The sequence below is a fragment of the Mastigoproctus giganteus genome, chromosome 2 (assembly GCF_048544385.1).
Source record: "Mastigoproctus giganteus isolate SK-2022 chromosome 2, ASM4854438v1, whole genome shotgun sequence".
Classification (NCBI taxonomy): domain Eukaryota; kingdom Metazoa; phylum Arthropoda; class Arachnida; order Uropygi; family Thelyphonidae; genus Mastigoproctus; species Mastigoproctus giganteus.
In genome coordinates this window covers 49532350-49548731 of record NC_143576.1, presented here as the reverse complement: position 1 = coordinate 49548731, position 16382 = coordinate 49532350, and the positions used below count along the sequence as shown (strand labels likewise).

Below are 16382 nucleotides of genomic sequence, written 5' to 3'. Positions count from 1 at the left end.
AAGTGAAAAAGACCTGGGGGTAATTGTGCAGTCAAATATGAAGTTCGCTGAGCGGTGCAGATGGGCTGCCAGGGCTGGTCATAGAGTCTTCCCAGTGATATATAGGAAATACTGCTAGCAGGGACAGGGAGGTGATTATCCTGTTATACAAGGCAGGGAGGTGATTATCCCGTCAGGCCACACCAAGAGTACTGTGTACAGGTCTGGAGGCCTCATTTTAGGAAGGATGTAGAGTTGCTAGAATGAGTACAAAGAACAACAAGATTTGTGAGGGGAACAAAGGGGTGCTCTTACCAAGAAAGGCTTGAGTTCTGCAAATTGCAGCGCCTGGAGGGTAGGCACCTGCGAGGTGATCTGATTGAGGTGTATAAGGCCTTGTATTAAGGCCTCTTGCTCAGACTAAGAACCTGAGGGGGTACAGTTTCAAATTGAGGAAAGATAGTTGTAGAGTAGATGTGTGGAAATTTGCCTTTAGCCAGCGTATAGTCGATTGGTGGAACAGGCTTCCATATTTTGTTGTGGAAACTAATAACCTAAATAAATTTAAGGCTGAGCTGGACAGACATTTGGAACGAATGGAAGGGTGAAATGGGAGCATTTTTTTTTTTTTTTTTTGGCTGATGTTGCATAAGCTTGCTTTCTTGCATCGTATGCCTCTACTAATGCTAATGCTATTTTACCCATTGATAACAAAAATATATATTAATAGTAATCTTTAAAATTAATAGATTTCTTTAAAAATTTATTTAAAAACAAAAATATAAATTTCACAATGAAACTTAAACGTTTCTTACTAAAGTACAATGTGTTAGATAAAGAGATCCAACGAATGAGATATACTCTGATGCATGCGAACACTGCATTTTCATTCGCCATGAGCTGAACTGGTTGTTTTATGAACTGTGAGTCTGAAGTCTGATTCAGTTACTGTACAGTCGATGTGGTGTGATCATAGTCTTCTGGAGAACGACATACAGGATTTTTTTTTTTGTCATTTGTATTTTATATATAATATGTACATGTGAGTTTATGACCAATCTCTACTTATTTAGATTAATTGATTTATTTATTACTGTTTCTTCTGAGGTAAAAATTAATTTTTAAGGTTTAAATATATAAATTTAAATTTACGTAATTTCAGTATTTAAAAATTAGAAGAAGAAATTTTCGTTAAATACAAAATGAGCAAAAAATGCAAGCAAACAACATTAAGTAGATTTCTTGATAAAAAAACTGAAAACTGTGCAAGAAAATGTACCAACATGTGGAAATAATAACGGCATGACCTCTTCTTTTCCATCAAGATCTAAAGATGAGGGAAACAGTGACACACATTTAAAATTTAATTGGCCCCACTTTTGGAATGCTGACATCCTTGGCTTACATACGACGGGTGTTTGACTTATGCTGCTGTAAAAAAATTAGGGCTGTCTAAAATGCAGGGAGTTAGCATTTCAAAGGAATGGAGTTTGGCAGTGGTATCATCTTATGGCAAAGATAGAAGTGCACAATTGACATCTTTGCTTAAGAAAATTTATGAACATTCAAAAAGTACTTCACATATACAGGCTGAAAAAAACTTGCAAGCTGCAAACGAACAACATTTAGAAGCAGTAATTGATCAAATTAATGACTCCGTAATTTCTAGCACCTGTCAGGTTTTTAGAACTGCATATATTGCGAAACATTATCGACCATATTCTGACCATTTTTCATTGTTACAACTTAAAGAATTGAATGGCACTGTTATTGCTCTTGATTTGCATTCAAGATTATGTGCTGCTAATGTAGTAGACCATGCTGCAAGGCAAATGAGTTAAAATTGTGCCAAGAAATTGTGGAATATGTGGAAACTTATCAATTCTTATTGATGAATCTACCACTTTAAACAAGAAACGCACTCTGATTATTTATTTAAATGTGAAACCAATAAAATGAAAGATCCACATTACTTGTTTCTTGATTTAATCGAATTGCCAAATCAAACAGCTTTCACAATAACAGTGTCTCTCTTAAAATGTCTTGAAAAATATGGATTTGACGACAATTATTTAAAACACTATTTAATTTCTTTTACTTAGTGATGGGGCAAGTGTTATATTGGGCAGAAAATCTAGAGTTGGAAATAAATTATTAGAAAAATATCCCAATTGATCATAAGGCATTGTTTAAACCATCGACGAGTTATCAGTTGAAGATTCAATATCAGAAGTTCATGGAATTAACCATTTTCAAATATTTATGGACAAGCTGTACACTTTGTACAGTCAATCTCCAAAAAAACAAAGAAAGATAGAAGCATGCGCTACCAGCATCGGCAAAGAAATTAAAAGGATTGGATGGGTATTTAATGTAAGGTGGGTGGCCAGCTCCTTTTGGACCATGTCACAGTTTGACAAAATTTTGCATCTTTATGAAAATGCCAGTAAAGATAACAACCGAAACAAAACAGAACATCCATGTTCAACGGATTATATAAACAAATTTAATCCAAACAAATGTAATTCTAAATTTAACCCTGATGTACGATGAGCTATCAATTCTTTCAGTCATTGCAAAAAATAGATATGACAATAGTATATGCAGACAAATTGATTCGTCATACAATTCATTACTTGGAATTTTTAAAAGATCCTCAAAAAGGGAAAAAGTTGTTAGAAGCCTCAGATGCTATTGAAAAAAAATGCAATTATTTTCAGTAACATTAATGGACAATAACAAAGTAACATTAATTCATAGAAATCAATTTCTAAACATTATTATTAATAATCTGAAGCATAGGCTGAGCATTAGTACAGATTCTACTGAATTTACTGAAGGAATTTCAACTTCAGACATTATAAAAGAGTTGCAAATTCTTGAACCAAGCAAATGGCCATCTGAAATTGATCTTGGATTTGGAGAAAATGAAATAGAATCTCTCTGTAAATGTTTTAATTTATCTTTCACAAAATGTTTGAATGCCTACAGGGATTATTTATCTAATGGTGGTCATAGCGGGTCCACAGATTTGGAACATTTAAAAACTTATTCCAAAATTATAGCTTGCAGTTCTTCTGAATGCTAGCATGGCTTCAGCAGTATGAATTTAATATTAACCAAGAAAAGATCCCATATTCTTTTCTAACATGTGGTAAGTTTGTTGTTTATTAAACTATAAGGTTCACCATTAGAATTATGGAAACCAAATTTTTAGGTCCAAACTTGGTTGCTATCTCATCGTTCTGCTGTTGACCAACAAACAAAACGGGCAGTCACACAATCGATCCTGTATGGGAATATCTATGATTCTTCTGAAGAGTATTTTTTATATCATTTGAGTTTTTGTTTTCTAATTTTTTTAATTTTTTGTCTTCATTTTTTACTTTTGAAATTTTTATTTAATAGTTATAAATAAATACTGAACAAATATTCCAATCATTGACTTATTTATTTTTGCAAATGACAAAAGTGTAGGTAGTTACTATTTGTAGTTAATCGACATCCGTTCTGGTACTTTTTTTTTTTAGCAATACACCTCTGAGTGGACCAGTCTGATTCATTCCCTTCCTTCTAGAGTTTACATAAGTAAAGAAATCTTTGTTGTTTTTCTTTCCATCCTTTGCCAAGGATTTCTTGTAATCAACCTTAGCTTGCTTAATCTCCTTTGTGACTTGGTTACAGATTAGCTTTATCCTCCATAGGATTCTGTGTCACCTGATAATTTATATGCATCCCACACATTTTTCTTCTCTGCCATGAGCCTCATTAGTTCATCTGACATCCATTTAGATCTAAATCTTGAACAGTATTTCTTAGTTGGTATGAAAAGCCTAGTAGCTTCCAAGATTAATTTCTAGAATTCACTGTTTGTAACATCATCAGTTGATCTCACTGCAAATTTATAGAATTTAAAAACTGTCTGAGACCACTGTAGTCGCCTTTGCAAAAACAAAAATCCATCCCTGAGTCAACATTGCTCTGTCCACCCATGTCAACTGGATGAACTTCCTCAGAATTTGCGTTTCTTAATTAACGACAAAACCCCTCCTCCCTTCCTACCCTGTCTATCCTTTCTGTACACATGGTACTCCCCAAATTCCAATTCTGCACTGCTTATATCTGTGTGACACCATGTCTCTGATATCCCAACAATATCTGCCATTGATGTCTTCATCAGCACTTGAAATTCATCAAATTTATTTACTATATTTCTAGCATTGGTGTACATGCACCTGTTCTTACTCTTACTCTTAGTTACCCTAACACAGCCCATGTATTTACTTGTTCCATGATGACTCCCAGCAGCTCTTGAAATCCTCAGCAACCTGCTCTCTAGGCTGCTGCTCATTACAATATAAGCAGTGCAAGAATCTCTTTTGCCTCTGCATAGGGCTACTGTTAATCTTTTAGTCTGTGAATCGCCCCCCCCAAGCTAGCAGTTTTCCAACCCGCCCACCTAACACTGCCTCGATAGCATCAGCAAATATTCTTGCACCCTTTCTATTTAAGTGTATCTCATCCCTTGAATTCACTTAAATAGAAAGCACAGACCATGCTGAAAAAAATTCTACCCCATGAGGCTTGCACATTCTCTGTAGTGCCAAATTGATTGACAAGGCTCTCATCATATACTCCCTCCTATCATGTCTGGGCAGAATTACAGACACTTTCAAATTTAACCCTATCTTGCGACTTTTTTCAACTTGTACTTGTTAAGTAAATCTGCAGATCTCTTACTCTTAAGGTCATTAGTGCCAATGTGTACGATAGTATCACCTTTTGTGCCCTTAAAAGTTGATATCTGCTGTAATTGGAGTTACTCTGTTATATTTGAAATTTTTAATAACACTGTTGCTCCCCGATAGTTTTTTCCATAAGTGATTATAAATCCCGAATTTATAATTTTTTTCACACTCACAAAATCACAAGAATTTCTGGAATCAGTTTTAATATATACAAAGATAATTCAGTATCTTCCTTAATAAAAATTTATTTTTATTATAAACAAAGAACCCAGGTTGACCAGAGGCTGTTATCTGTGTCTGGAATTCGCCTTAATCTTCTCACTGGCTATAGAAAGAAGTTGACTAGTGTGACTTCTCGGTATGTGTGATAGGTGGCTGCAGATTTTAACAGCACCACTTACTTGGGGAATGGTAATCCCTTTAACCTGTAATTTGCACTTTCTAATTGCCTAAAGGTCAGAAGTAGTGGAAACAATGCATACAAAGTTAAGTCTCTCATAATCTGTTCATTGACGGAAATTTTCTTCATTCTACGGAAATTATTTTAAATGCAAAATTGCCTAAAAAATTTCAACAATACTAGCTATAAATAAGTTTGTTAAACAGAGGTCCGACTGTAATTAAATCAAAAATGAAGCAATATTAAATTAAATACATAACCAGTTAAGTGCTCCCTTAAAATGCTGTGTCTGGAGCCCACTCCCCCACCGTAGTTTCTACTGTGCCATTTTTATATACACTATTTTGAAATAAAAGCCATCGTTTTGAAATACTAGCCATCACGCACGCTCCTAAGCTGTGAATAGTCACAGGGTGCTATGTCGCTATACAATTCAATAGTTTATGTTTCTGTTTTGAGATTAAAGTCCGTATTTATTGACTTTAATTGAGATACTTTTATGAAATATTATTATATTAAAAATTTTGAAGAATTTTGGCACTTCCAGACATTGGCACCCCCTATGCCCTGCTTACCAGGCTTACCATATTCCGCTGGCCCTGTATTTACCATTTGTTATCTTTCTTCTTTACAATTTGTGGCCCTAAATGCCAATCATTTTCCAAGTGATTTAAAGTGATTCTATAGTGCACTTCTCCATTATATTTAGTTTATTATATTTATAGTGATCTTTATTTTCTGTACTTAATAAGTAGGTTTTGCTTAAAGGGCTTAGCAGACTATACGAAAGGAACGTCACCTTTCTTTTTTTCTTATTCTCAAACTAACCACCAACCCAACTAATTCATAGCCCTCTGCTTGATCACTTTGTGGTACTGCTCTTGCCTCCTCGTGGTTGGGCTGAAAACCTGGGAGTTGGAAGTTACACTCCCAGAGCAAAACATGAGCAGTACTTCCCAAGGGACTTCAGAGAAGACTCCACTAAATCGAACTGCTGAAGATCTTGAAAATACTGCCAAAAGGCAAAGGACAGACAGTTCCAAGGCAACACTCTTATTCCTAATCATTCACTCTACTGGAAAAGAGACATTAGGAAAGACATCCCCAAAAAGTCTTGGAAGGACTAGTCAGAACACCAAAAATGTCAGGCGACTCCGATCTGATGATTTGTTAGTTGAAACGTCTGGTACCAGACATTCAGAAAAGTTACTATTGAACTTTGAAGGTATACCAGTAGTGGTCACCCCCACCATAACACCTTAAATTCTTCATGGGGAGTAATCTCCGAGTGGGATCTCTTACACGTTACTGAAGAAGAAATCAGCAACGAACTCCAGAAGCAAGGAGTGACAAATTTCTATTCGGAGAGATGGAAATGTAGTACCTACCAAAACCTTAATTCTGGCATTTAACATTCCAAAAATCCCACCTACTGTAAAAGCAGGATATTTGAACTGCTAATCAAAAGCATATATTCCAAATCTCATGTACTGTTTCAGATGTCAAAAATATAGACACCCACAGACTGCATATAGAAATACACCAGCATGTGCAAAATGTGGATCCAAAGAAAACATCAGATTGAAGACTGCCCAGCTCCAACTCCAAAGTGTCCAAATTGTAAAAGAGAACTTCCTGCCTACTCCAAACATATAAAAGATGGAAAAAAGAAAAAGAAATACAAAACAGACCACAATATTTCATACCAAGAAGCAAGCAAAATGATCCAGCCAAATATAACCAATAGACCAACGTATCTTATTCACACGTATGCACAAGTAGTGCCTAATTATGTGTAAATATAGTGCAATCGCATCAGAAATACATAGCTATATCTGAATAAATCAGAATATTTGTAAAACGGCATCGTTTTAATTTATATCTTATATTGTGAACACCTTCACAACGAGTTGCCACGATATTGCACTACTTCGAATAAGTAACGCTTCACCTAAGGAGAAGACTAATGTTACTTATTCTCAGATGGATACCACCACCTAGATGGTTATTTGGCCATTCTTCTATTTGGCTATGTATTTCTGATGCGCTTGCACTATATTTATACAGTCTAGACTCTCCCATAGCTTGAGGCTTATGCCCCAAATGCTTTAGTAGTGCCTAAATTTAAATCAGTAGAATGTCAAACTCAATTCCTCCAAATGAATTCCTCCTCTCCACAAGTCAAAAACTTACTCCAAGATAAACGTGAGAAAACAGTAAACACACTGATTTCAATCCACTCAGATTCTCCAACTTTGCAACAGCATAAGAGAAATGAAGGACCACGTAATCATGAACCTACCTCCAAATTTATGAAAGAAAACAGAGAAATTAGATGATGAAACGTTGGGAATCCATGCTGAAGAAGAAGATATGGATACCAGAAAACCGGTCTTTTCCAAAAGAGATAGATTAAAGACAAAAAAAAAAACAAAAGACAACCACCCAACGAAAACAATTCTAGGGGCTGGGCAAATATAAATAATGGATAGAATTATTCAGTGGAACTCTCGAGGATTGTGCACTAATTTTGACAACATCCAGTATCTGATCACCCAGTGCACACCAATCTGTATGTCTCCAGGAAATATATCTTAAACAACAAGATACCCTGAATATCAGGAATATTCAATGTACAGAAGAGACCGAATAACTGAATGTATAACACATGCAGGAGTTGCTATTTTAGTAAATAAGAGAATACCAACACAACAGAGTCATATAAATAGCTGATTAGTGGCGGTAGCAATTCGTACAATAACAGGGTCCCTATTAATCATATGTTCATTATTCATTCTACCAGGAGAAGATGTCTTCTCCTGGTAGAATGAATAATGAACATATGATTGAATATAATGAACATATTTGAGGGTCCTCTTGATAAAACTGCAACCATTTTCAATCTACTGCAGGATGGAAGCCTCCTCAATGATTCATGTTGAGGGAAATGGACCATAATGTTCCACACTGGTCCAGTGCGGGTTGACAGATCGACCATATTTAGCAGTCGGGCTTGAACCCCAGTCTACTCAAAGAGCGTGTGCTGCCGCACTCCTGCTCCTGACCAATTTGCTACGTAGGCTGCCTGGTAACAATCATTATCCAATAATTTCCACACTTGTAGGTGAATATCCATGTCATACCAGCAGGAATCCCAGCTGGAAGATAGATAAATCTAACTGTGTAATATTTGTAAGGTGTAAGGTATATTGTTGTCATGTGGCACCAGGGGTTTCCCCCATCTCCGTGTTGCTTTCTTTGTGGGTGTACCAGATTCCTGGGAATGCCAGAGGTTTAAAAGTGTGTGGGTATTGTACCTGTTTAATGTCGTGTACCATTCATCTGGTCATTTAGCTGCTGGAGCGCAGCATTGCCCCACCTTTGCCCCGTGGAGGCAGACTAGGAAACACCAGTAGACTAAGATTTACTCTGGCAGGTCCTGCTGCTTAATTTCCTGAGATTTCAGCGTCTAGGACCTAAAAAAAAAAAGAAAAATCTTATGTACACATACATATATAAGCACATACACTTATATGCACATATACATAACAGTGATACATAATATGGCGCCTCCGTAGCCAGGTGGGCAGGAGCGGCAGTGCGTAGTACACGCTTTTTGATTAGACCGGGGTTCGAGCCCATGACAACCAAATACAGAGGATGCGGAAAGGTCAGGGAATGACCACTGCATATCCCAGAGCAATATGGCCTTAGTTGTTGCTAATGCTCCTAAAAACCAAAAAAAAAAAAAAAAAAAAAAAAAAAAAAGATACATAATATATACGCATCCATGCAATCGTAATTACTTTGGATGTCTGCATACAGCACATGTGCATGCATTCATATGGTAGGAGTAGGGCAGTGTGTAGGATAATTAGGCCGAGACTGGGCGAAGATTATTTTTGGGCTAGATTAAATTTAGTGTGTAGGGTGCTCGCGTCGTGTATAGATAGAGTGGGGGAGGGGAAGAAGCAGGTGGGGGAAAAGGCAGAAGTATGGGGGGACACAGAAGAGATTCCCCCAGGTGGTCAGTGAGGCATGCCCATGCTTTCCTTCTGGTGAGGGGAGCGAGGCGACTGGTCGTCTCGTCCTCCTGCCAGGAAGGGGTATTAAAGGAGAGCCAGGCTAGTGCTTGGCTCAGGCTGCCAGAACAGCAGCTATTCGTCCTTCATTCAGATTTTTTGTCTATCTTCATGGTTGCTTAGTAGGTCATCTTTGGTGTTATGCACATTTTGGCTTCTAGCCATTATGTGGCTAGTGTGCATTCAGGTCCCATCTTCATCTGTACAAGGCTTCAGCGAACTTTGAGAAGGCAATATGTTCCTGCCTCCCGTCCAGGAGGTGTTGTTCTCTATCTCTGGGCAAAAAGGTGATCTGGGTGATGAGCTGACAGCGGAGGTCATCATAAAGCTGGCATTCATGCATGAGGTGGTGCCAGCTCTCCACAGCATCAAGTAGGGTCATCTGTAATGCCCAGGGCTGTAAGTTTAGCCTTAAAGGCACCATGTCCTGTTAGCAGAAAGGTCGCGTGGAGTCCCGCCGTGAACCATGCTGGAGCCATTGGATAGAGTTTGCCAACGTTGGGGAAGAATCGTTTGGTGACTTCTCCTTTGGGAAATTCTCCCATCTAGTTTGCCAGGTTTGCATGAGATGATTTGTAAGTCTCTTTTTCTCAGTCAAACGGTTTGTGGTAGGATCTGAGTCAAAGCCAGCGAAGGTGCAGGCTCTTCCCTTGGAAGAGCCTGCACCTTCGCTGGCTTCATATAATACTCCACTTAGCTACTTCAAGGTCTAAAGGTAGGGTTCCCGCCAGCACCTGCAGCGCGTGTGTGCTAACTGTTTTGCAGGCCCGGGTTATAGCGAGCAGCATGGATAGAGTCGAGGATTCTGCGATTTACAACCATGGTGACTTTGGGGTACCATGCTCCGGAAGCATAGGTAGCTATCGGCAGGAAGGCGGCTTTGTAAAACAGCTTGAGGGGCTTCTTTTTCAATCCCCAGTCCCTTTTTGCGACTCTGGTAACAAGGGCTGTATAGCCCCATATCTTCTTACGGATGTATTTCAAGTGTGCCTGGAAGGAGAGAGTGGGATCCAGTATTACTCCCAGGTATCTAAGTTCCTTGGACAGTCGTAGTGTGATACCATCAATCTTAATCTGTGGGGGTCTCCTGTAATCTAGGGCACCCTTGAGGAGAATGGAGTCCGTTTTGGTTGCAGAGATCCTAAGGAAGTGGATATTGGTCCACTCTTGTAGGATTTTAAGGGCATGATTTGCCTTTCTTTCTTTCCAGCTGGGTTCTGCTGTTTGCCTCTATCATCAGGATGAGGTCGTCTGCAAAGTCTTGTGAAGACACCTCTCCAATATCAGTATTTAGGAATTCATCCAAGACAAAGACCAAGATTGATGTTCCATAACGTAGGTCCTAAAACGGAGCCTTGTGGACAGCCTCTGTTGATTTTTCTGGTGAGTATTTTATATGGAGCATTCATCATGATGAGTCTACTGGAGAGGTAGCTTTGGATTACTCGATAGAGGTTGCCTGGCATCCCCCGGAGCCGGGCCAGGACACTCGCCACCAAAGGGTGTCGAACGCCCCAGCAAGACAAGCCACAGAAAACAAGTATTTGTTTTCTGTGGCAGCTGCATGTGCAAGGATGTTCTTCAGGGCATCTACAGTCAATGTTCCCGGTCTAAAGCCGTACTGGTTTGGGGACATTAGGTTTGCCTGTAGGTAGTGAACCTTTATACTGGTTAACAGGAGTCGTTCCAAGAGTTTACTGCAGACTGTTAGTAGGGCTATTGGTCTGTAGGAAGTCGGTTGGTCTGGTGGTTTTGTCGGGTTTTTAATTATGAGTTTAATATTTGCTTTTTTCCAGTCCTTGGGATAGGTCCCAGTTTGGAGACATAGATTGAAGAGGTTCAGTAGCATATCGGGGGCTATCTCCACCACCTTCCTGATGATTTCCGGCTCTAAGAGGTCTGGACCTGGATATTTCTTACTTTTAATAAGGTGCGCAGCCACTTGTAATTCCTCTATTGTGAAATCCGGTTCCCTATCTTCTGTTCAGTAGTCGTGATTCTCTGTGACCATCTTGATTTGTTGGGGTGTCTGTGGGTCTACATGAGGGTGAAAGGTTGCGTCCAAAATATTGTTAACAGATGCCTCCCAAGAATTGGTAGCATCTCCCTGTGGTGTTATGGTGGTTGAAATTACCTCTCCCCTGGGGAGTTTATTAATGGTTACTTTGTAGACCACCCCCCCAGGGGTCAGTGTTGCCAGTGGTTGCGACCAGATTTTCTCACGAGAGTTGTTTACTTCTGCGTATGAGCGAGGTGTACTGGTTTCTGGCCTACTTGTAGATTTCCCGCAGTGCATCCACTTCATGGGGCAAGTCAGGAGCGTCTGGCTCTCTGGAATAGCTATTAATTTATACCACCTCCTGTAATACAGAGAGAGAGAGAGAGATAATCTTTAATGCCCTTCACGGCTAAAAAGCCGGGGGTTTACATTTTTACAGCCTCCCAAAACTTCCAGGAAAATCGAACAATTAATTTACAAAAACAGGTAATTTTACAAATGAAAACATATTTTGATACAAAAGAGTGAACTCCTTACGAGAGTTAAGTCTGATTGAGCTGGCTTAAAATCGAGATAAGAGCACCAGCTCAATCAGACAGGAACAGTTGCAAAGGTACACATGTCATTGCTGATTAGTCCTACTAGTCATAATTTTTTTTCGGTAAGTCCGGTCAACAGCAAATTTGTTCAGGTTGGCGTCAAGTGCCTGGGTTTGCTTGGACATCTGCTGAGGGAGGAACCGGTCCGAGAGATGGAGTCGTGCTGAATGCGAATAGAGCTTGGGATCGGCCCTAAGGGCAGCAGGGGGAATCCTCCAGCCACAGGTATCCCGGAATGGAGGTGTTGCGATTATGCCTGTTATCATCTTGACTGTTGCTAGGAGGCATTGGTCGTCGACTAAGGTGGGAAACCGTGGAATCCCGAGAGAGTTGGCAAGCTGCGTGGTACGAATCAGAGCTGGAAGGTTGTGCTTCCTGTTGCCCCACTTTAGGAGCCAGAATTCTGTGGCAAAGAGTGGTTTCTTTATTGACGGTGCTGCTGATGCCCAAATTTCAGCAGCATAAAGTAAAGGTGGAAAGATAATTGTTCTTATGTACCTCACGGTTGTCTTTTTATCTCTGATATGAAGAAGATGCTGTTTTGCTATCTACCAGAGTCTTGAAGCACGTGTGAGGAGCATGTCTATGTGGGCGTTGAATCAAAGTTTGGAGTTGAATACAACGCCCAGATCACGATGGCTGGACACAATTGGGATGAGGATGTTGCCGACCGAAGGCTGGAGAGAAGAAGGAGTTTGCTTCAATGAATACACCATGAATTCGGACTTAGCAGGATTGATCTTGAGCCCAAACTGGCAGAGGTAAGATGTGACTGCAGTGAGTGTTGTTAATTTCTGTTTTTACCAGATCAAGGTCTTGACCAGGGATGATGGGAGTGAGTATCTTGATATCATCTGCATAGCTCAGTAGACATCGAGAATGTGCAACCAGTGGGAAGATAATAGATGAGAACAGAAGATAACTCTGTTATTCAGAAGAGAGGAGAGAAAGCATAATATGTTCCCTGTGATCTGGAAGTGGCATTCGAGGAGAGTGAGTAGTTGGTTTACTTGGACGGCATCAAATGCAGCCTCAATGTCTAAGTAAGTAACAGCTAGTTCGTGCCTTTTCTCGAATGCTGACAAGATAGTATTCGTGGTGGCTAGCAGATTGGTGATCGTTGATCTGTTTGTAAACACCTCTGAAACGCATAATACCATATGAACTGGCACATTATGACCCACGTAGTCCATGCGCCATTAAACCCTAACACAACCAGCTAATTTTTACCATTTGTTGTCTCCTCATAGATTATATAAATATATAGACACCTTGACATTGATTGAACCAATATTGGTTCATAGTTGATAATAAATAATTAAATAAAAACTTCCTTTTCAGATTATGTAGTATCTTAGTCACAAATAGGATTTTATTTTGCAATTTTTTGTATTTTGTATATAAGAGTACCCTCTCCTTCAGAAAATTCTGGGACCACATCTGACTCCCACCTAAGTTATTTTAGAAATGCAGAGGACCTACAACAAAAGGACTATGCTTTAATTTATGTTGCTATTGTGCATTACAAACTCGTGTCTGTTGGGATCAGATAGTGAATCACAAAACTTTATTTTATTATTATTGTTTTTAATAAAAGCAATTAAAAAATTATTTTTAGCCTGAAACACTCTCCATATGATATATCTTATTTATATTATTTAATAATCAACAGAACATATGCTTGCTACAATTATTTGTTGATATCTTATTAATTTGTTTTTCTTCTCATAGCTGTTTTGGACATTTATTATTGCCATGCTAACTAACCTTGAGCCTCTTCCTTTGGAACGCATTTATACAATGCTCAAGATGTTTGCTGTTCAAGGCCCAAGTAGTAGTGAATGTAGCATTCATGAACTAAGACAGTTCTTAGACAGAAAAGTTTGTGAACAGAAGCTGTTGTATTCAGGAGGATTATACAGGCTTTCTAAATCAGAAATATAATTTATTAATGTTGATTATTAAAACATTAGGTGAAAGAAACATATTGGCTATGTATACTACTTTAGCATTACAAATGAGTAACTTAGACCTGTGAAATTATTTTAAAATTGATTAGTAGTCAGTAATAAAATATTTCAAATAAATGTAAAAACTTTGTTCATTTCTATTATGACTTGCTTCATAACACATTCATTTCAAATAATATTCCATTTGAAATGTTTAGCTTTAATAATAATAATTGTTATTCTTTAATTAGTTCTGTAAAGTAATCTAAAACATCTATAATCATATGTAAAATGTCATTCTGTTATTTTTAAACTAAACTGTCTTTTTTATTTAATTTTTTTTATACATTTTTAATTTAAATAAATATTTTTGCATAAATGAATGTGACAACCTTTTTATTGAAACTTTCAGGTGATGCTTTATATTACATTAATATCCTTCAAAGGTGAAACTATAAATTCTGGGCCCTTCCACCAGTTCCCAAATGGTCCCATGTTATCTTTAACAGCCATAAAAATCGGCCATTGCCCCCCCCCCCCTGTCACCACCACTATTGAGTGACAGATACTAAATACCATGCTGCCATGTCTGCCACTACAGTGGTGATGGGGGGGGGGGGGGGGAATGGCCGATTTTTATGGCTGTTAATGATAACATGGGACCATTTGGGAAAATTTGTATCACTGCACTTCTTAAATGGTAGCCTGTGGGCCAATTATAGCTGAAGAGTATGGACATTGTGGGAAAAATCAGACAAATTTAATAAATATGAACTCATTTTCACAGAAGTTATTTTGAATTTACTGCCAGGCTGAGAACAGATAAACTGTAATTACTGATATTACCACTAAAGCATAGCACCTCCTGTCAAGTTGAAAGTTGCTTCCTGAGAGCTGATATCTACATGGTTGCCAATATAGCCATTTTTGTAATTCAATGTAAATGCTTGAAGTCCAACAATTTTTCAACACTAGAGTACCACTTTAAAAAAATGAATGCATGATTTGTTTTAGAATTTCTAAATTTGTATCATTTACATGGTAGCTACTTTTAAAAATAATTGTTTGTATTGACAACAGCGATGGAATGCTTCACAAGAAATTCTTCAATAGAAAGCACAGAGTATACAGGGGCATTATCATGATACAACTGACTCTTGTGTTATGACACCCTGACACCAAGTTTTCCAGCTGTTTTTTTTTTTTTTTGCAATCGCTGTAGAACTGTTCTGCAGTTCACTCTTTGATGACAAATTCATTATACATAATACATGATAAGTCAAAGAAAAATACAGTAACCATGATCTTTACATTCGATCAAGACTGTCTTGCTTTTTTGGGCATCACAGAAGACAGGGTTCTCCACTTTAAGAATTAGACCCCTGTTTCAAGGTCACAGTAATAATGAGGGGGTGGAGATCAGTAGAAGCAGCAGCACATTGAAGAAGATCCTGAAAGTGAGAATTATCTGCTCTGTGTGATCATTAATCAGTATGTCTGTTGTCAGGGAAACGGGGAACATGCTTTGTAAAAAGGATAGGTAGAACAGGACCAGGGTATGTCTGCCAGGGGCAAAGGTTGGTGACGTTGTAGAGCGGATATCATCTTTTAAGGGTACAAAAGGTGATATAGTTGAACACATTGGCACTAATGATATTAATAGTATGAGACCGACAGAATAACTTAACAAGTACAGGTCACTATTGAAAAAAAGTATTCAGCGAGGGGAATGCCAGAGGTGTTTTAAACTCTGGCAGTAAGCTAGATAATCTTGTAATAACTGAGAGTAAAGTGGAGGAGAAATTGTTGAAGATAAACACAAGAAAGGTACCTGGGGTGGATGGGATCTATACAGTTATATTAAAGGAGGCAGCAAAGGAAGTAAGTAAACTTCCTTTGCTTATCCATAATTATGAGAGCTTCCTTGGACTCAGGGGAGGTACCCATAGACTGGAGATGTGCAAATGTGACCCCAGTTCACAAAGGAAGGTCAAAGGCTGACACAAGTAATTATAGACCTGTGAATTTAACTTCTGTTCCAGGAAAATTAATGGAGGTACTGGTTAAAGAAGCACTGCAGGATCATCTAGACAAGACTTCAATTATAGCTCAAACACAGCTTGGCCTGACCAATTTGATTGGATACTATGATGCAGTCACAAAAGAACTGGATGCAGGGAATAACTTTGATATTATATATTTGGATCTTGGAAAGGCTTTTGATACTGTTGCACATGGAAGACTTCTGCACAAATTGGAGCAGTGTGGCATTGGAGGCAAATTGCTGCTATGGGTAAAGGGGTGGTTGATGGGGAGAAGACAGAGAGTGGTAATCAATGGACACTGCTCATCGTGGACTAATGTTATTAGTGGAGTCCCTCAGGGTTCAGTGTTGGGTCCATTATTGTTTTCTGTATTTATAAATGATATTGATGATGGTATATCCAGCTTAAGGTCCAAGTTTTCAGACGATACAAAGGTTGGCAGGGTTGTTAAAGACACTACTGATGCTATGCTGCTGCAACAGGATCTGGAAAGGTTGAGCAGATGGGCTGAGAGGTGGCAAATGTAGTTTAACATTGACAAATGTAAAGTACTACATAGAGGAAACAGGAACCCCAGAGCA

General features: G+C 38.5%; 1 protein-coding gene across 1 annotated transcript in view; it reads left to right on the top strand.

Annotated features, from left to right (window-relative positions):
* The window catches only part of mr (anaphase promoting complex subunit morula), a 596234-nt gene extending 582483 nt beyond the window's left edge, over positions 1 to 13751 (top strand). The window contains exon 14 of the mRNA XM_090388952.1: positions 13539 to 13751. Within this exon, the coding sequence (XP_090245078.1) occupies positions 13539 to 13751 (213 nt within the window). The remainder of the gene's footprint in view (positions 1 to 13538) is intronic.
* Positions 13752 to 16382: the final 2631 nt, after the last annotated feature.